Here is a 21,169-nt window from a genome sequence, read left to right on the forward strand (position 1 = left end):
AAAGTGCACTAGGGAACTTTTAGAGTAATCAGCAGGGTCCACACAGACACCTAGAGTGCAGCATGCTAGTACAGGGTAGGTTCACACCCAGTGATTGTCCATTTAGACAAGCCCTCAGCGACTGGGGCACTGTATAGCCACGCCAGGCTGAGGCAAAGGGTGGCCCCAGCCGATAATCACACACCTCAGTAACTAAATTTTTGAATACTGGTACTGTAGTTCCTAACTTTGTGGGGAAATCTGTTTGCTTAGCAAGAGGCAGCAAAAACAAACAAACAAAAACAAAAAATCCCATAAATTGGCTGAAGAGGCAAGCCAACAATCTATCACAGGCTGGGATCTGTCTGTACACTTTCATACATAGCTTCTGAAAGTGAGGGATCAACTGACTACATGTACGAAGGTGTCTCAGAAATCATGGTGGTTATAGATCCTTCTTCTGGTATTTGCTGCTGTGGGGTCAGAGCGCACATTCCTAGAGTTCAACTTACACTCAGACATAATTTCTATTTATGAATTATGGTTCGAATCACTGATTCCTTTTACTTGCCTATGACGTGTCCTCATTTCCAGGCTGTGGACAGACAAGCATCTCAGAGGCTCCACAAAAGGGATGACTGCAAAATTCTTTTTTCCTTTGTGTGTGGTTCCTTTGTGCCAATGTTCCCTTTTACTAGGGGAGTCAGCAGGGAGAATTCTCTGCCATTGTATCTCCAGGAAAGCAGCAACCATATGATACTTCTCTAGCCTTGCAGTAAATGGCAGCACCATCGTTCTCAGGGCTAAGAATGGCAACTTCAACTTACATTGAACCTTACACGATACAAAGACATTGCATGGAAAACCCCAGCAGCCCATGTAGCCAGTGTGTCCTTCCTCCAATACTCACACATGTTCTTAAAAAAAAATTTATTTAAAGCATCTGGAACTGAGAAAGCCACAGTATTACAGAAGATCACACATGAAAGCTAAAACATGTAAATATACCTTGAGACAGTAAAATCATTGATCAAAGGTCAGAAGCCACCATTGCAACTGGACCTCAAATAGCAGAACTAGGTCTACTGCTGATGCTACACAATACATTCCAGGCTTTTGAGGTAATATTCCTGAGCGTCTTGCCCATCTTTCAGCAGGTATTCTCTAATTGAAACTAACCTGCCACTTCTCCCTTTGATGAATAGGGTAATCTATGCGAGTAACTCCTAGGAATGTTGAAAGCTAAGAATATAAATCCCTTACAGGTTAATGGGTGAAAAGATGATGGACCAACATTTCAAAACTCTGGTCCCAAATTGCACAGTAGGGGACTGAGGCAAAGACTATTGCAGTCAACAGGAATCTTTCCACTGACCTCAAGTGGCCTTTGGATCACGCTCTTGGGGTGTATTAAGTGCAGATATGGTTTCTGAAAGCCTATTTTACAGTAGATTCTATTAGAACTATGGTTTGACATTATCCAGAACAAGGTCATGATCACTTGATGACTATTAGATCGAAATTTTCCTCTAGTTTTCATATGGCATTAAATTAGTAAAAACTGTGTTTGTTTATATGCCTTTTTTTCCATTTAGTGTTCTAACCACTGAGGCCCTGTTTTCTGAGTTTTCCTATTCAAATAATCTGCTATCTTTGAACTCCAATTCATTTTTATTAACAAATACAACCCATTCCATCTTTAGTGGGCCTTGTCCAAAGATGTTGCTATTATCAGTGAATCAACATGGCTTTGTTGAGAAATTTTGACTGTGGTTGACAACAGATTAACGAAAGCCTCAAGACAGCCACGCACTAACTAAAATACCAACTTCCTAACACTTGTTCTCCTATGAATTCTAAATTTTCTATATGTTTGAAATTTCAGAAATGTTGAAGGGTGCCCGGAGACTAAAGAAAACAAAATCTTACATTTAAATGTCCTATAGCGAGGGAAAGCAGCAAATCTTCTCCTCAGTCCCTACTGGGAAATTACTTTTCTTTGGTTGGCTACCTTAACAATGTCTGCTACCTTGTAAACACCTTGCTTGGAAGAGAGTAAACAATATTCACAGTCCTGTGAGACTAACACCAAAAAAAATTGAGGCTATGGTATTCATTTAACTTAGATTCAGAGTGTATTGTGCAATCTACCTAAGAGGAGACATTTTTACTTACAACACTGAGTGGCAGAATGAAATAAATTATTTATCCCTCCTCCCTCACAATTTTGACACACAGAGAAATACAAAAAAAGTCAAAAAATTCTTAAAATCTTAACTGTTATCAATATTCAACAAGCAGTGAAATGTACACAGTGTAAATGCAAAATTATCAGGCCGTTTATACTTAATCATCCTTTTTGTCTGAAGTACTTGAGATGTCTTCTTCATTGCTTTCAGGACTGACTTTATTTCTTGCGATTGGGGTCTTTTCTGAAACTGATGTCTTACTCTGTGAGTATGTGTCTTCTGGTGTCTGATAATCTTCTTCGTCTAATGTCTGTAGCTGGCACCTCTGTAGCTCTAAGTATGTAGTAAATAACTTGGCATATTCTGGATGCTTGAATGCAAAGTCCTTAAACTCATCTGAAATTAAAGACAGTAAAGACAGTGGGTTGAGCAGCAACGATGCAAAATACTCTACTGCACAATAACAGCATTACAGCAAAGAAAATTATAGTGACTGCCACACTGAGACCAGTATCCCTTCACTGACAGTGACCAGGACAAGAAGCTTCAGAGGAAGGGGCAACAGACTCCAGGGTGGGCAGTTTGGGAATTACTATTTCTATTGTAGCTGTTCTATATTTAGTCTTATTAAAACTTCCAGAAACTGAAATGCCAATTGAATGGTGACCTGAAAAGTTAAAATTTTACACTTGTCAAAACTCTTGCAAAAAGTGAGGCTATTGTGGATTATTTCATTACAAATAATGGTTCATAGCTGCTAAGAAGCATAAGAGGTGACTGTCGGTCTCAGTGGTGGAATTCACTAGCGTGGGAGACACAGATTTCACAGCATAAATCCCAGACTTTGGAATTGCCTAATACAGGGGCTTAGAATGACCACAAGTCTCCTTGCCTTGAATGGGATGTGCAAAGCTCACTGCTTCAGCACAGCTTTCTCTCAGCCATAATAATACCAGCAATGAAGGAAGAAGAAAGGGGGTGGGGCAGTTGGGAAGACAGAAAATCTACCAATTGTGGCGATTGGGTCAGGGGAAGTATGGAAGAAGTTAATCCATTGGCTGCTTGTGGGAATCTCTTATAAGGCATTCATGGTGATGGAGATGGCATATAAAAACCAACCGAAATGATGTTATAAGATCTCTTACGTTACACTTAGAGCTGGGGGGAGTGATTCCCGGCGTGAGGAGAAATACTTGCACTTGCTCCCATTGAGCTCAGGCGCTAAAAATAGACTGTAGCCATGGCAGCGAGAGTGGTGGGACTAGCAGCCCTGAATATGTGCCGAGGGTCTCTGGCACAGTAGTGCAAGTATGTCTCTTCGAATGGGAATCACAGAATATCAGGGTTGGAGGGGAGCTCAGGAGGTCATCTAGTCTAACCCCCTGCTCAAAGCAGGACCAATCCCCAACTAAATGACACCCCCAGCTCCAAGTGTTGACATTCAATTAAGGAGAAATTAATACATCATCTTTGTCCATGTTCCCCAACCACATATTTTTCTCAACATTAACAACATATGAGTGGTCTAGGCACCTGTTAGACTTTTTTTGTGGGGAAAAGAGTTCTGAATCTGTAATAATCGGAGACTGAGATCTTAGAGTAGTAATATCAAAGCTCTTTCTTAGTATAAGTGTATTAGTTCTATGAAATAGACTTACTATAGGCGATCTTCCCAGAATGATCTGTGTCTATTTCCTTAAAGAGTTGAGAAACATCAAGGTCAGGCACGCCGAGAGATGACCGGAGAATACAAGCAAACTCTTCTTCTGTTATGCTGCCGTCATCATCAACGTCAAAGAGCTGAAGTCGAAAGATTACAAAACTGTAACGTGAACACCCCTGGTATCAGTTTGCCTATGTGGTAGCACAGCAATTTCAATTCAAATTAACCTTTGAAAGCACCCAATAACGGTCTCTGCCATTCAAGATGTCTCAGCAGTTGTCACTGTGATTTGAAGACTGGAGTCCCAACAGCTGATTTTTATTACAAATTTTTTAAAAAATGTTTTTTTTTCCAGAGAATGAGATGGGACATTTTTCAAGGAACTTTTCAAAAGAAAGACAACACTGAGATCAAAGGATGCATGATGGACAAATGCAATAATTGGATGTAAATATGCTGTACTGGAGAATATGCTCAGAAACTAGTCATGGAAAAATACCACTAAATTAGCTTTTTCAAAAACACGGCCCATAGTTTGTTATAAACCATTATATTTATTTTAAAAAGTGTCCCATGTATAAGTACTAAAAAGAATACCATCAGGCTTTTGTCTTTTTTTTCTGCAAGTTAAACTTTTATGACATGACTGAACTTGCTACTATTTTGGCTAGGATGAAAATCCATATTGTAATAACATGCATGATTTGTCGCCCATTACATATTTCATCCCATCCTTTCTAGCATGGCAGTGGCAGTGAGCAGCTGCACTAACCACTCACTAGTGTCAGAAATAAAGGGAACGATGGCTCCCATCCTGTAAAGAGCTCCCCGGGGTGAACCCCAGCAATCGAGCAGAACCCACTGCAAGTGAAACTATGTTTGACAGCAGATAATGGAAGAAAAGTCATAGCTCCATTTCAGAGTAGAACGCTCACCACTGAGGAGAGTAATGATGTCCAAATTATCGGCTTCAAAGTACATCTCTACCCCGATATAACACGACCCGAAATAACATGAATTTGGATAGAACGCGGTAAAGCAGTAGTCCGGGGGGCGGGGCTGCGTACTCCGGTGGATCAAAACAAGTTCGATAGAACGCGGTTTCACCTATAACGCGGTAAGATTTTTTTGGCTCCCGAGGACAGCGTTATATTGGGTAGAGGTGTAAATGCAACAGTTAATATACCATTGGCGGTTGCTATGGTTTGGAGGCCAGTCTTTCTGAGCATCTTCAGACACAAAACATCTCTGAGAAAGCAGAGCTACCTTTTGGCGCAGTGGTTGAACAGGCTGGATTGCTGGAATACTTAGCTATATAGAGCAGCAATAGGACACAATAATATAGGCAACTGCTTGAGTAAGCACTGGTCTCTCTTATGAGAGTCCTATTCAGAGTAACTTTCCCTCACAAGACACTGCATGAGGAATGCACAAAAGCAGAGCAGTGGAGGGATCTCAAAGTCATGATTCAAAACAAGCTGGTAACTAATTTTTTATTTTACTAGCCTTGACATGTCCACTGATGATTTTGTTAAAAAGAACAGCTAGACTAAACACTTCTGCCCCACCAAACTATTCTGATCTACGTATCGCTCACAAAACGCCCCCACAGAAGTGTGTAATTGTTGCTGAATCATTTTTGGAGTTATCTTGCCAAGTTACATATTCCTTAGTGCCTTCACATGGCTTTTGAAGAACTTATCTACGAAGCTGACATCTGCATTTTCTTCACCACAAATGTCAGTTGGTTTAAGAGTATTACTCACATTCACATGACAGACTGAATCTATAAATTTATATTATAATTTGAAAGAGAACAGAATTACAGTCAGCCCAGGTTTGTCAGGTTTACAGTGCTGTACTAAACTGAACTTACGTTAAACGCCATCTGAATAGTCTCTTCTGTGTTGGCAGGGTTACAAAGAACAGACAAACCAATCACGTATTCTCGGAAGTCTATGGTGCCATCTCCATTCTGTAACCACAAAGACAGATGACAAAAGTTAGAGTTAATAGCTTGGATCACTTGAAAGGCTCATCATATGAGAAATATAATCAAGCTATGCAATCTGTACTAATGCTTGATTTGCTATTTAAAAAAAAAATTCTGGAAAAAAAAATCAGTGCATGTGTACCATTTAAAAATGACCAGAGGAAGCATTTCTACAGATGAACAATTGACTTCTGGTTGCAGTTTTGTAAGCACCAGTTCACAAAAGGATTAAAATTTTTACCTGCGTAAGAAGGGAGTTTTCGTTATTAGCTTTTGATCACCCCAAAAAGTACTTTTGGCTATAAGGTATAGAACACAGAGATATGATACAGCACACGCATAGTCAAGAAGTTACCATGGGCTTTCTGTGGAGCAAGTACTATGTTTAGAATGCTGTAAAAATACCTGAGACACTTCATGAGTTAAACAACAAGATATTGCACTTTAATCATAATGGCCTGTATTGGAAGTAGGAAAACCAGATTCTATTAAGTAGAAAGATACTACAATAAATTCATTCAGACCTAAACTGCAGTTCCTTTGATGGGACTGGATATCAGGTTGAAGTAAAATTATTGGCGAGTCTATTTGCAGTGAGGGGAAGTGGCAAATACCTGCTGAAATACACGTGCATATTTGAGTTGATTGTATTTATGTGACGATTGTAAAAGCTCTTTGTGGACTTGGGAGATATTCTGTCATGGGTAAGAAACAGTAACATTTGAAAGTTAGGTGACCAGACACAGAGCATCTACCTTGATGTTAAGGTGACTGGTGATCCCTGGGCTGAAATATTCCCACGAGACATTCATCAACAAATTTTGAACAGCAAACAAATTTGTAAAAACTGAATGCTGATGATGTAGAATTCATGAGAAAAAAAAAAGGAGGGCTACATTTCTGAATTAAAATATTCTTCCAGGAGGCAAAATAGTAGTGTCAAGAGCCTCCCAAGTTGATCAATATGAAACATTTTACAGACAAATGAACAAACAAAAGTCTTGTGGGTAAACACACAGAGCAGAAGGGAGATCTGCACAGCTTTCTGGCTCTGCTGTCCTCTTGAACACAACATACTTAGCGTCTCTGCTCCTCAGTTCCTCCATTTGTATAATGGAACAATAAGCTACCTAATGGGACAGTGCTAAGACTAAATTGTAGAATGCCTTGAGATCCTTGGGATCTGCATACTGTGGATTTCCATTACTGAATGAGTGCTTCTGTACTTTGCATGGTCCTGGATTCAGATAGGTGGGTGAGAAAATATTTTTACTCTTAAACAAACAAAAATGACCAATATACTTGGCAAGATTTAAAGCAATTGCTACCTAGATCCAAGTTTACTCAGCCTCTAAAGACAATTCACTGCCAGTTTACAGACACTCATGTTTTGTTTTCTATTGATAGAGTAAAGAATCTTCGTGGAAGCATTTAGAATGTTGAATATCACCTATTGCTTAGAGACTTGCAGGTTTGCCAACAAGTTTCCTTATAAAATTCTTCTCTGCTAATAAAATTACCAGCATCCTGTTAGACAGGTAGCATGGTATAATTTGATGCTTGTTGGCAATTTTCTAGTCAATCTCTGCACTTTAACCTCTGTGATTAACAGTTAGCTGGTACCTCGGGACAATTTTTTTTTTTTTTGTCCAATGGTTTCTGATGCCAGATATTTTAACACTATGGATCTTGTGACATCCAAATGTTAGATATCCAATGTATCGTTGCTTTTTATTGTGTAGTTTTACAATCTGAATGCCCGGATTGTTAATTTATCATCAAAGGTCCAGCAAATGCTTGTATTGTACATAATTAGTTGAAGGTTTTTTGCTGATTCCACTAGAACCGTTTTCAGGAATTTACAATTCCATCGTATATGTGGTGTGGCATGACGTACAGGTTTTAGCTTGGGTATGACTTAGTATGATTTTTAAATGGTTTAAGCTTGTCCCAGTGGTGCATAAAAATATGAATGCAAGAGTTGGGGGGGGGAAGTAAGCTATGTTAAGTGAATATGGCCTTGGTTTAAAACAAAACCACAGAATTTGGAAGTCAGTTGGTTCATAATGGGGATTAATGCTTTCGTTATTAATAAACAGAGCATGACAAAGTTAGTATGGTCAAATTCTTTCCATCTAGGTGTCAAAACCAAGAATTACATGCAGTGCCATCAGAAGTACTTCATTCCAGCATTTTGGATATCTGGGTGTGATAACTGCATTTCAGGTTCATACTGTGACTTCATCATACTAATACCTAGGATGCTGGCTACTTGCCAGATGGTTTGACACTTGATGAAAGGAGAGGTGGGAAGGGCAGGAGCAGAAACGGAGATGTTTGCATGGCTCCTGACATGAGAAAGGATAGGAGAGAAAGGACAGGCACTGAATTAAAAATGCCTCTAGAGAAACACTGACAGTAAGAAGCAATGTCACTGCAGGTAAGTTTGGCCTAACAGCATCTCTGTTTTCACAGGAGATTGTGATTTGCAGCAGAGATTTAAACTGTTTAGCCAAAGCTATTCAGAGAGGTGACTTGTGAACCAAAAGCCCAATTCCCCAAATAGCAAAGATAAGGGGGGGGAGCATTCCATGTACAGCTACTTTTTCAATTTAAAATTTTGGTTTTCATTTCAGGTCTGTCACATTAACTCATTGCAACTGTCTGGTGAAATGTCCCCCCTCGATTCTCTCACCACCGACATACACCATGTGGTGATGCAGAAGCCACTGCCTCTGGTTATTATATAGCCCAAGTCATACACTAGGATAACAACGGCACTTACCAGGCTTCCATGGGCTATCTACCTGCTGTATGCCCAGCAGAGTTCAGGGTGGCTATGACGGGCCTGGAAAGCACGAATGAAGCAGTGGCTGGCTAGTGTGACTTTGGGATCCTGCAGTGTGCTGAATGCCTGAATGCTGCTCCTCAGCTATACTTACTATTAATTGGGTATTTGGCATAGCAAATACATGTAGCTCATTTAAATATTTGTATGTTGCTAAAGAAAAGTAAAAGTTAAATATAACAATTTTACTGTGTATTCTGATTTTAAACCAGACTTCAGCATTGCATTGCCGTTTTCAGAATGGGGCACTATATATTTAAGATGTATTTTCTGTTTATGAGTCAGAGGCATGTGCTCAGTTAAGTACATTTATGGTGGTCTCAGTAGCAGGAAAGCTTGCATATTGTAAGAAAAACACCCCTGCCCCCCACCCACAATAAACAGTCTCTTCAGAGCTCCATAGGGAGAAAGATCGGGCATGGACACTGAATTACCTTTTTTCCAACTAGCAAAACCCCTTCCAAGGCCAGGTGGATGCACAGGAGTGATGTGGAAAAAGCCTGAGGTGTCATTGCCCAAGGGGCCCAACTTGCACTGTGCCTACAAAAGGTGTCATAACAGGGATAGTTTTCACGTCGACTTTTACTATAGTTTCTAGTTTGATTTAGAAACCATATTTCCTAGGAGAACTGTTCCTGTATGTCAGAGAAAATCATCACAATCGCTTCTAGGTCTGCAACAGAGAGAGAGGAATTCCTATTGGACACAACAGTAGGGACGTGTTTTTACATGTCTAATTTTCATAATAGGGAACATCATGTAGGAGGTTGTTATTTTAATCCTTCCCTGCCAAACAATTACCTGTACCCACAGGTGAGATCTCATTAGCCTGAAAGACAGAGATTCTAAAGCAAACATTAATATAGAAACAATCACAAAGGTGTCATTCTCTCTCCTTCACTCACTCTTCTACTGGGATTATTACCCACCTAGCAAAAATGCTTATGTAGATAAAAGTATGCTTCTGTGATTTATTAATTTGTGGACGATGTGGATGTGGTTCAGAAGTTAGCCTATTTTGTCACAATTTGACTATTCTTTTATTTTTACTAAATTTCTGTCATTCAGTCTGGTATCGTGCACCGTAAGTGATTTAAACGACAGTTCGTACATTGTGGAAAGCTGATCAGATTTCAACGACAATGTGCACACAGACTCGGTGAACGTAGAAATGGAAATGGAAGCCATAATGATTTCAAAATACATCAGCCTGTTAATAATCAAATGCTATCTCCCTATTGTTTAGTTAGTTAGCTGCTGATGACACTTTCTTATCAAGGTTGTGTAGGAAGGGCATAGGCGGATGGATATTTGTAACTAGAGATGACTGCTTGACCATCTTTTCACATTCCATTCAGCACGCTCACGCTCTCTCTCTCTCTCACTCTCAAACACACACACACACACACACACGTTAATATCAACTAGGCCCATGTAAAATAATTTTGCTTTAAAGCAGCCAAGGACATTCTGAACTGCAGGCACACACCTTCTCCAGTTCCTGCTGCTTCTTGTCTTTTAATGCCACTGCAAGCATCTCTGCCCTGACATGAATGGAACTACTGTAGTTGGAGATTGTGGGTGAAATTCATCCCTGAGGAAACTCTACTTCAATGGAGATAAGCCAAGGCTGAATTTTTCCATCTGTCTGTCTAATAGGTGACTGCAGCAGTTCAACGGCCCTCTCGATAGGCAATTCTGTATTTTAACACTACTCAGATTATTGCACTTTACAGTAAAAATATTTGTTAGAAGGCTGCAGGAATAAAAAGAGTATATACCAAGCACCGGGTCCCCAGGAAACATTTCAGCTGAAAACAATGAGACAGCAGAAGTAGGAAAGAAGAGAGATTTAGTTTGTCTCTCAAAATCCACTGATTATAATAATAATTACAACTCCAATTTATTTTCCCCATTACAAATAATTCCTTACAAATTAGAAATCAATACACCTCTATTTACTAGCAATTTCCCTACAGGCAAGCACAGCTTCTGCCTCCAGCAAAATAAGCACTGATAGATAACACATAAAAATCAAAACAGTCATCAAAAACAACCCCAATCTTAAGAAAAAATCAGAAATGTATTCTGTATTATAGGTGGATGTCCACCAACATGCTATATGAGAGAAAAGCCTTAACAACTACTCTTCCCATCATCATTCTAGCTTTCCTATTATAGGTACTCATATGCATGTGTGCGCACACACACCCAGAGTCTTGCACAGCTCAAGAAATGCTCCATTTGCTAGCCCCTCAGCAATCCAAACTGTAAAACATACACAGTAGAAAAAACAAACATTTCACAATAAACTACATGTTTTTTAAGCATTATTGTGTGCTCTTTCATAGCAACAAAGCTTGCTTGACTTGACAAACAGTTGCTCTTGAAGAAGGAGAAAGGCTCCAGTTAGTTAACACCAGTATAAACAAGAGCACACAGTTGGAGTGTGTTCCATTCCAGTGTGCTCCCTCAGGAGTACATGGTCAGCTGCAGCCACTCTTGAATGTTCATGTTCACCAGGCCGTCTCCATCTTGGTCCAGGGATTTGAAGGCACGGAACATGCCATCCAGTCGCACCAAGCAGCTGATGAAGTTATTGAAATCCATGCTCCCATTTTCATCGGAGTATCTGCGAATGATCATCTGGTAGAGCTGTTCGTTCAGCTGGAACCCTGCAGCCTTGAATGCGTCTGGCAGCTGAGCACTCCCAAGAGTTCCTGACTGGTCGGAGTAGTGTTCTTTGTACACGCACTGCCACTTCTTGATGTTGTTCCACAGGTACTTAAACTCCTCAAAGCCCAGCTTGCCGGTTGTGTCACTGTCCATGACTGACACCATGCTCCGGCATGTGTCCAGGCTGAAGCCCTCTGTCTTCAGGTTTTTATGTCTGGCCACCACCTTGTTTAGAATGTCCATCAACTCCGTGGCACACACTTCCATGTCATCTCCGGCCAGCTGGACAAAGAGTCGTCGGAACTGACTAATCTCCTCACTCTCGCCGGCTTCCACGTTCATGAAGTGGCTGCGAGGAGTTGGGGGTGGCTCTGGGGTGTACTGAGCTGCTACCTCACTGATAATGTTGACGAGTCCTCCAACGAGTCCTCCAAGATTCCCTCTTCCTTGTCCACCTCCTGCTAAAAGACCTCCCAGACCTCTTGCAAGGCCCCCTCCACCACTGCTCCCTCCACCAAGTAAGGCTTGAGCGAGGAACATGGTGAACGGTTTACAGAGAATTAACCAGATGAGAGCTGAAAATCCTGCAGCCTCTGAGAGCAACAATGGAGTCTGAGCTGGGTGTGAGCAAAATACAGATTATCTGTCTGAAGTATTAGTATTCCCCATGCCCAGGCACGTCTGATGCAGCCTTTGGTTGCCTGAATTCCATCAGCTCCCTGCAGCCACCCTCTGCTTCTGACAAGTATTTCTCTCGCCGAACACTTGCTTTTTATTTTACAGATCAGATTTGTTTTATCGGATGTGAAACCATTTTAGGGTAAAACGGAGGGGCTGAAAACCATACAGCAAAATTTTCAAAATGTCCTTGGTGGCCCTTTGAGCAATGCAACATTAGAAAGACCACAGCCAAGGTTAGACGACTTCTAACTTAACTTCCCAAGGAGATCCGCTCAGTTTACCATGGTTGTATCTGTCCCTGCATTCTCCTCTCCAATGTCTTTACCTTTGTTGGAGTTCAGAAATTAAAGTAACTTGTTTGTCCAAATCGGTGCAGCATGGCTAGCAACCATACAGGATTGCCTAACCAGCCATGCCAATGGGTCTCAACCTCCCACTTACTGTGATGGCCACAGCCTAACGGTCAGGATAGTTTAGTTTCACTTTTTGTCTGTAGCCTCTCTGCTAAGACTGAACAAGAATCAGGTCTGATGGGGGTTTCTATATCACAGACCCCGTCCACTCATTTTACTATCTGAGATTTTGATGGCCTTTTGGTGGCTACAAATTTGGGTGAGGCTCAAGTCAGTGACCTGGAGTTGAGAGTACCCACAACTCATTTCCCTTCCTTCCCCAAAGAGCTGCGTTCTTGCGTGCAAGTTGGGTATTTTGAAATTAAATTTAAAAAAAAGCAGGCAGGAAGAACAAGGTGTTGATGAGACGCTCGAGCCAGACTTACATGAGCGTCAGCAGTAAGCTTGCTATCCTGAGTCAAAGAGCTGGGATTTTAAGCGTAGCTGATTTCGTTTGGGGCAAGTGGATAGAATTTTCAGTGAAAATAAAAATCTCAACTACTCTTCTGCTCTGTAGGACTCTGCTACATGGAGCCATACCGTAATCTGGTAATCAGCACCACACTGTAAGCATGGAGAGTGATCCTCAAATGACTACAGTTTACTCAGCATACGGGAAAGTCCCAGCTTGGGGAAAAGTAGGGCCTTAGCCAATAGTTTCCTAGAGAGAGAGACACGATGGTCATTACGGAACAGCTGGGATTAAATATGGTCTATGGCGATGAAATGTTCACATATGCTTGTAGGTCAGGCACTTTCAATACAGTCAGCATTTTAAAAAGAAGAAGAAGAAATTGGACCCTTCATTTTATGCTGATGAATTCGTTCAGACCTGGAGAATCTCAAAACAAGTTTTGTCAGTGCTATATGGCACAATTCCTTGACAGGGAAGTTTACTAAAAAGCAGGACCAGGAAAAACATGCAGAGTTTGTGAAACTCCCAAAATAAAACGGGAACAACAGATCCTTGAGTGCTTGCAGCCAGGGCTGGCTTTAGGACGTGGGGGCCCGATTCAAAAGACCCACTGCCGAAATGCCACTGAAGACGGCGGCAGCTGGCGGCAGCAATTCGGCGGCAGCTCAATCGGTTGCCGGTGTTTCCAGTGGCACTTCCTCGGCAGCAGTTGTCTTCCCGGGCCTTACCTTGCGGGGCCCCTCTTCCAGATGTTGCGGGGCCTTCTTAGGCGCGGGGTTCGATTCCCAGGAATCGGCCTAAAGCCGGCCCCGCTTGCAGCATACTGTGCTGATTGTACGTAGCACACAGTGCATAAATGGGAACCTTTCAAAGTACAGCATGTTTTCACAAGCACGAACGTGCACGCGTATTACATGTATTGGGCTCCCTTAGTTACCTGCAGCCTCACAATCCTGTCAATAGGATTTTGGTTGGCAATTTACTCCTTTTGTGAGCGGGACTTATGCTGCCAAATATCTTTAGGGAAAATGATTCCTAAGAGAATGTTAATAAGACACCTTATTTCAGTCAGTGCCATAAATCCTTACCCTATCGAAGAGTAGGAACAGCTCTTTGAGAACATCTGAGACAGGCAGCTTCAAGTACTCAGCAAACTCCTCCATTCCAATTCTTCCCCCTTTGGAGGCATTTGCAATAGCAGCAAATGTATCCAGTTGATCTCGGATAGGATCCCATTTTAGACTATAAAAATCAGAGGAAGACGTAATTAACTTCTGTGCAGCAGGGCTCAAGAGAGATGGAGCTTTAGTAGCAAGAGAGTGATTGCAGTTTCCACAGCAGAAAACAGGATAGTGTGGAGTATGTAGTGCACCGAAAAGGTTGTGCTTTCAATGTGCAATATTTCATACTGAATCAGCATTTAAAACCCCCTGAAAATTATTATTATTATTATTATTTTTACTGAAGCTAATTCTGTGCTTAGGTATCTCAGCACTCACTGCACAGAAGATGAGAGTTTTCAGAAGCATAGGCAACATCTGGCAACAGAACTAAAGACAACATTTCACTGCCTTAAATTTGAATCCACCCAGCCGTCACTGTTTCATGTCACAGCATTAGCTCCCACATGGGAGAGGGCACCTTTTACCTCTGCAACTAAGCTGCTGGCTGAGTAATGATACTGATGCACCCCAGAATACATCTCATTGTCAGGAGAAGTGACAGTGCCCTATCCCCAACACAGAGGAAGCGTGGTCCCCTGATTTGAGTAGTAGGCAGCACTTGGGCGATACAGGTTCAATTTCCTGCTCTGGTACAAATTTCCTGTGTGACTCTGGGGCAGTCACTGGGCTCTCTGTGCCTCAGCATCCCACCTGTGAAATGGGGATAATTGTACTTCCCTATCTCACAGGGCTGCTGTGATGATAAATACATTAAAGATTGTGAGGTGCTCAGATACTACTGTAGCCGAGGGCTATAGAACTACAATAGGCAGATTCTTACTTCCTCACACAGGCGCATAGTCCAAGCCATAATTTAATCCCTGTGGGCCTTTTCCATCTCTAATTTCTAGAGAGACTATATTACTTTTCAAATCCTAAAATACATTACGCAAAATCAAATAATCAACCAGGCAATTTGTCCTTGTTCATAGAATCATAGGACTGGAAGGGATCTCGAGAGGTCATCTAGTCCAGTCCTCTGCACTCATGGCAGGACTATTATTCTAGACCATTCCTAACATGTGTTTGTCTAACCTGCTCTTAAAACTTTCCAATGATGGAGATTCCACAACCTCCCTAGGCAATTTATTCCAACGCTTAACCACCCTGACAGTTAGGAAGTTTTTCCTAATATCCAAATTTAACTTCCTTTGCTGCAATTTAAGTCCATTGTTTCTTGTCCTATCCTCAGAGGTTAAGAACAATTCTTCTCCTTCCTCCTTGTAACAACCTTTTATGTACTTGAAAACTGTTATCACGTCCCCTCTCATTCTTCTCTTCTCCAAACTAAACAAACCCAATTTTTTCAATCTTCCCTCATAGGTCATGTTTTCTAGACCTTTCATCATTTTTGTTGCAGTTCTCTGGACTTTCTCCAATTTGTCCACATCCTTCCTGAAATGCGGTGCCCAGAACTGGACACAATACTCCAGTTGAGGCCTGATCAGCGCGGAGTAGAGCAGAAGAATTCCTTCTTGTGTCTTGCTTACAACACTCCTGCTTATACATCCCAGAATGATGTTTGCTTTTTTGGCAACAGTGTTACATTTTAGCTTATATTAGCTTATTTAGCTTGTGGTCCACTAGGACCCCCAGATCCCTTTCTGCAGTACTCCTTCCTAGGCAGTCATTTCTCAATTTGTATGTGTGCAACTGATTGTTCCTTCCTGAATGGAGTACTTTGCATTTGTCCCTATTGAATTTCATCCTATTTACTTCAGACCAATGTTACTGTTTCTGGAGAACACGACACAATGTCTTGTGCAGCTCTAAAGTCATTAAAGAACTTGGAATAGCAAAACCTCTCTCACTTCAGTTTCTTGCTGATTTTGGTAAACTCCACCAGTCCTGCTTCCATGGGCAAGGTCAGCTGTCCTGCTGAAATCATAAGTCTGCAGTCTTCAAAAGTATGGTCTGTAACTGGCACGTTCAAAGCCCTGAAATGTAGTAGAAAGACAAACATCTTAACAAAGAGATTTTTGAATCTTACTTTCCCCCTTTCCCCCACCCCCTGCCCAACCTTCCTCGGTGCTGGTCTCAAAGGCGATATGTAAACAGACAAGATGAGAATTTATCCTTGCACCACTTAAGCGGTTAGCATAGCTGCTGTTCATAGTTCTATTCATAGTTATGCCAGTACAAATCCACAGTCATTACACTGGAGTCAAGCCAATTGTTTGAGATGTACACTGTTGGAACAGAGCAGAATTAGGCCCATTAACCACAGGAGAGAAAACTGAATCTGTGCACTTATGTCTTGTCATGCAAATGATTACCCCAGCTTTACACCAATTAAATGCATTATAGTGGAGCACAGAACAATTAACTTATTACTAGTCAGTAATAATTAGCCAATTAGGAACTGTCTAGTTACAGAGGCTTGTACACCTTATACAATTAATTTGGAGATTCAAATATGAAACCTAGGACTCAGGTGAATCATGGCTTTGTCAATCACTTCCTGAAATATTTCAGATCCCTAACGCAGTTCAAAATATATTTGAACCAATGCCCAGGATATGTAAGAACAGTTCTTGGTAAGTGCTTGAGAATTTTTTTTTATATGGATACATACGTTGCCATGGTATTACGGACTCTGTTGGCAAAAAGAGTAGGATCCTTTTTCTCTTCCTCAGTAGGAACATGGACAGGTAGAAACTGAAAAATATAATTTATTCAGTAAATCTGCACAACCATTAACTTATTACTGATAGGGCTTTGCATAATAAAGGGGAAAAAATATCAGTCAAGCAATTAAGTAATCAGCCACTAGAGGTCTCCATAGCTTCACAAACAGCTCAGGTTTTGTTTTTTTTTAAAACGTACCCAAACAAAACGCTACACAGCAGATTATTTGTATATTTGTTCCACGGCTGCTACATATTGGTTTGGTCAGATCTGTTGTAGCTGCTTTAATATGAAATCCAAAACTAAAGGGACAAATAGCCTAAATACACAGTTCTTCATAAAATTAGGGTTGAGCTCCAGTATTTAGGCCTCAGGGACTGTACACAAACTTTTAAAACTCTATGCCCTAAATACCTAGGTACCTAGTACTACATTACAACTTAAATACAGTCTTATGTTAATGCTAATCTGTTGAAAAGATATTGATGTTGCAGCTAAATTGTAGGATTTTGAGGACTGGTATTCTAGATCTTCTTGTTGGAAAAGAGCAGATGCCTTAACAATAGTGACATGGAGAAATAAATTATTGGAAATATTTCCAATGGAAAAAAGAAAGATAAATGGTTTTATTTCAGGATGAAGTCGATTTTATAATATATGTTCGCTATTTTTGGAATTTGAACAAAATAAATACACAGATAAGATTATAAGAGGCTGACCAAACACAAATGAATCTTGCAAAGATCTTGTTTTAAAAATATTTGTATGGAGAGTTCATATTTGTCAATAATGATAAAATAAAAAGTTAAATTTGTTGAAACATTATATAACTATCCATTCTTCTGCTCTTTTTCTGTAACAACTGGAGATCAACAAGAGTTATATCAAAATTGTATTCTTTCGTAGGGTCAAGTTTTGTCTTCTGATCCACAGCACTCAGAAATAGGTAGTAAAATAGTGAGACTGAGACTTAAGTTATTAGACATATTTGGGTGATAAAATTTTTCCAAAAGATGGGTTCTGGACCTCAAAATGGGCATTACTAGCAAAAACCCTGAAGTCAGTTATATGCTGCTATTTGAAACAGTTGAGTCTTTATCCATTTTGGGGGCATAAATCCATTAAATTATATATACGTATTTAACCAATTTGAAGCTGACTGTTTAAAGACTTACAACTAATTCAAAGATCCAAATGCAAAATCCGTGTCTTAAGGAAAACAGGTGGTGTGCAGATATGCCTGAAATAGCTTGTGTCCCCAAAATATTGAGTAGATTTATTATGAAATTATAAGAAAGGTTATTGCATTTGAGTAATTTACTAGAAAAGACGCATTCTCAATTATATTCAACTTTCTCAATCACTGGGGCATCACCAAAAGGTCAGGACTTGGTAATTTAGTTTACAAAGTACATTTTGAATTATTAGCACATCATAATAAATGTTCATAATTCTACTACCACAATAAAAGTCAGTCTTTATTCTGAGACATCAAATAAAGAGAAAAAAAGAGTGAATTTGCACCAGAGTGAAAATGTTTACTGTTAAAGATTTCAATAAATGAGGTGTTAGCAGCTGTGCTTCTTTATAACATGTCAACAAAGGAGCACAATGAAAATGGGCTTGGCTTATGTAAATATAGTTGATTTCTGCATAAAACAAACAGGTAAAAGTTCATTTTCAAAGCAATGTGGTGGGAAAGGGATGCATAACTCCTGTTTAATTCAGTATGATGTTTGCACAGAGCCCTGTATATTAATTTATTAATTTGCCATATAACAGTTTCTGTATCTGTTACTCATTTGTAATATATTGTATGTACTTCCTGTATAAAAACAGCCACAGTTTTCTTTTGCAGTTTGGCAAGCCGTCTCCTTCCCAATGCCTGTGTGCAGTAATGCACTGGCTTACTGCCTGTGAGCATGTCTTTTTAAGTGGCTGTAACAACCAACCACTTACTCCCAACTAAAGGAGTGCTCTCAAACGGCAGGTGTTCAAGGGGCAGAGGTCTGCGTTTTTGGCATTGAAGGTCCTAGAGCTGATCCCTGAGGATCACTACGCACTCACTTTGTTCTGAGTCGATACCCCATCCTGCCCATTATTAAGTTAACTCCTCCTCCTCCACGTGTCCTGAGTGAAACAGTGGTTAACTCTCTTGGGGTGGGGTAGCGAAGCAAAGCACTGACATCCTCTGCAGTCACAGTTATCCACACTATGCATAATCCCTGGTTGCAGGCACTCGAGTAGGATGAAGTCAAAACATTTGAACAATCCAAAAATGTGAACCATAGACATGATTAATCGAACTAAGCCTGCCCGTTTGTGTCTCAGGTCCTGGTATGAAAGAGCAAGCTTACTCTTCACCAGCTGAGACTACACCTCTACCTCCTCCAAAGGCAATGGGGATGATGTTTGAGACTCACTGCATGTGACGTGCCCATAACCACACACACTCTGGAGAAGGACTTGATTTAATTTTTCCCATCCTGTGACTGGGGCTAGCACAACTACATTCCAGCTGATGATGAATAAGTACTCTCGTCTAGTCAGGAATTCCTGACATTGCAGAGGGAAATTCCAGCCCTGCAAGATAAAATCCTTTTAAACTCACTCAAGTAATGAAAATACCTCCCTGACCTATTTTTGGCCTCCTCCCTCCCTCCTATGCTATTTACCATGTATATCTTTGGCAATAAGTCTGCCTATCAGATTCTCAGCTTAACTGTTTCATGTCCAATCTATACAATTCACTGGGATATGTTCTTAAAATACAACTGGTACATTGCTGTACATCTCTGTACAGGAATATATAGAAGCTCATGGTGATGTCTAATTTATTTTAATTCATTTATTAATTCAATTTATTTCTCTCTGCTGGGGGGAGATGCATATTAGTGAAATACTTCATGTCTAATTTTTATAATTTTAGAATTTGAGGGCAGATTTGTTTTATTACAGGTGCTCTAGCATTAAATTCTGAGACAGCAAGTGTCCTTTTTAAAAAAAATACAGAACAGAACATGATTAGACATGTAGAGAAATAAAATAGTTAAAGACATTTATTCAAATGAGTTATTCTTGTGTAAAACTGCAGTGATTGTGAGGAGAATCAGGCCCAGAGTATTTGCATACAAATATACAACAGGTATGCTGTATTTTCTTTTGCATTACACAGCAATTCATGCATATTAATACCAATAAGGAAACTCGCTAACACACATCAATTACTAGGAGACCCATAGCTAAGTCTTAAATTTTGAAAATAAACAAACAACAGAGAAGTTACTTTGTAATTCAACCTGTTCAGTCTTTACAAGAACAGTGAGTCCAAACATTTGTGAACAATGGTATTTAATAGTGATTTTATAACAAATACCCTTTCGACCACTTCCACATATGGGCTCTTGTCAAGTTAAAAGACATGTCAACACGGGTATCCACCATGTTTCCCTGTAAAGGGAGCTTAATCTATTAAGACACGAACTGCACTTATTGCCAAAAGACATTTGTTTTCTGTTAGATATTGATAAAAAACACAGGAACAGTATGTTCATCAAAAAAATCCAAGTTTCTCCAATTCTTACCTCAACTTCTACCCTCGTTAACGGCTGGCAAAAAGTCATCACACACAGTTCTTTGCTAGGGAGGAGGAAAAAGATTTTGTTTTATAAGTAACAATCTACTTTCAGCTGACTTTCAAATACCATTTGTTAACATTTTTTTCAGTCTCTGTTATTTCTGGCAATAATCTCTATATGCCCTGATCTGAACCTTCTTGAGATGCTGCCTTAGCTTTTCTCCATAGGGCTGGTTCCTGCTCCTATGAAAGTTAAAGGCATTTTAGCGGTATTTATGCTTCAAGCTCTTTAGAGCAGAGAACGTGTTACACTCTCTAGTGCCATATGCATTTACAGCACTATATATGTAGTTATCACACACACATTCATCGTGCTTTATATAAAGTCAAGAGAGTTCACATCTGGCTAGCAATTGTTATTTTTTTTTTAAATAAGGCTGAAGATACATTGGGGGACATGGCGAATGATGACTGGATGCCTTTCTGGAAGATATTCAAACCCAAGCTGTTTGGCTCATTGCAGGAGTAACTGGTCTGCGTCATGCAGGAAGTCAGATTAGATGCGCTAACAGTTCCTCCTGCACTTAATCTATGAATTTATAAAAGAGGTGAAGTTTAGTGGTTTGGCAAACAGGAAATCCTGAGTTTTAGCCTTGCCTCTGGCTCTTATAGCCTGTATGAACTTAATCTCTGTGTGTTTGTTCTCTCATATGAAAAGTGAGGCTAATACCTATTGACCTCCCTCCCAGGAGCAGAGGGAGGATTGATTAAGCTTTTACAGGTTTCCAGTACCATCTAAATGCTAACTATTATTATAACAAGAAACCACCAGTGCACTTTGGGTCTTGGATGCTTTAAAAGGCAGTATGAAGTTTTAACGTGGGGGAAGTTGGGAAATGAGGTAC

At 40.2% G+C, this 21,169-nt stretch overlaps 2 protein-coding genes across 2 annotated transcripts in view; both read right to left on the reverse strand.

Annotated features, from left to right (window-relative positions):
* Nucleotides 1–894: 894 nt before the first annotated feature.
* The window catches only part of LPCAT2 (lysophosphatidylcholine acyltransferase 2), a 50,526-nt gene continuing 30,251 nt past the window's right edge, over nucleotides 895–21,169 (reverse strand). The window contains exons 8-14 of the mRNA XM_044987058.1: nucleotides 20,272–20,326; nucleotides 16,635–16,717; nucleotides 15,871–15,996; nucleotides 13,925–14,078; nucleotides 5,708–5,806; nucleotides 3,827–3,968; nucleotides 895–2,564 (exon numbers count right to left, since the gene is read on the reverse strand). Coding sequence (XP_044842993.1) covers nucleotides 2,326–2,564; nucleotides 3,827–3,968; nucleotides 5,708–5,806; nucleotides 13,925–14,078; nucleotides 15,871–15,996; nucleotides 16,635–16,717; nucleotides 20,272–20,326 — 898 coding nt within the window. The 3' untranslated portion in view covers nucleotides 895–2,325. The remainder of the gene's footprint in view (nucleotides 2,565–3,826; nucleotides 3,969–5,707; nucleotides 5,807–13,924; nucleotides 14,079–15,870; nucleotides 15,997–16,634; nucleotides 16,718–20,271; nucleotides 20,327–21,169) is intronic.
* On the reverse strand, nucleotides 11,058–11,888 carry CAPNS2 (calpain small subunit 2). The gene has a single exon (XM_044987059.1). It carries the CDS (start codon nucleotides 11,886–11,888, stop codon nucleotides 11,145–11,147), a length of 744 nt encoding a protein of 247 aa, XP_044842994.1. The 3' UTR covers nucleotides 11,058–11,144.

Source organism: Mauremys mutica, chromosome 14 (genome assembly GCF_020497125.1).
Source record: "Mauremys mutica isolate MM-2020 ecotype Southern chromosome 14, ASM2049712v1, whole genome shotgun sequence".
Taxonomy (NCBI): Eukaryota; Metazoa; Chordata; order Testudines; family Geoemydidae; genus Mauremys; species Mauremys mutica.

Coding starts and splice junctions, on each gene's coding strand:
- CAPNS2 (XM_044987059.1), bottom strand. CDS start 11,888: ATGTTCCTCGCTCAAGCCTTACTTGGTGGAGGGAGCAGTGGTGGAGGG.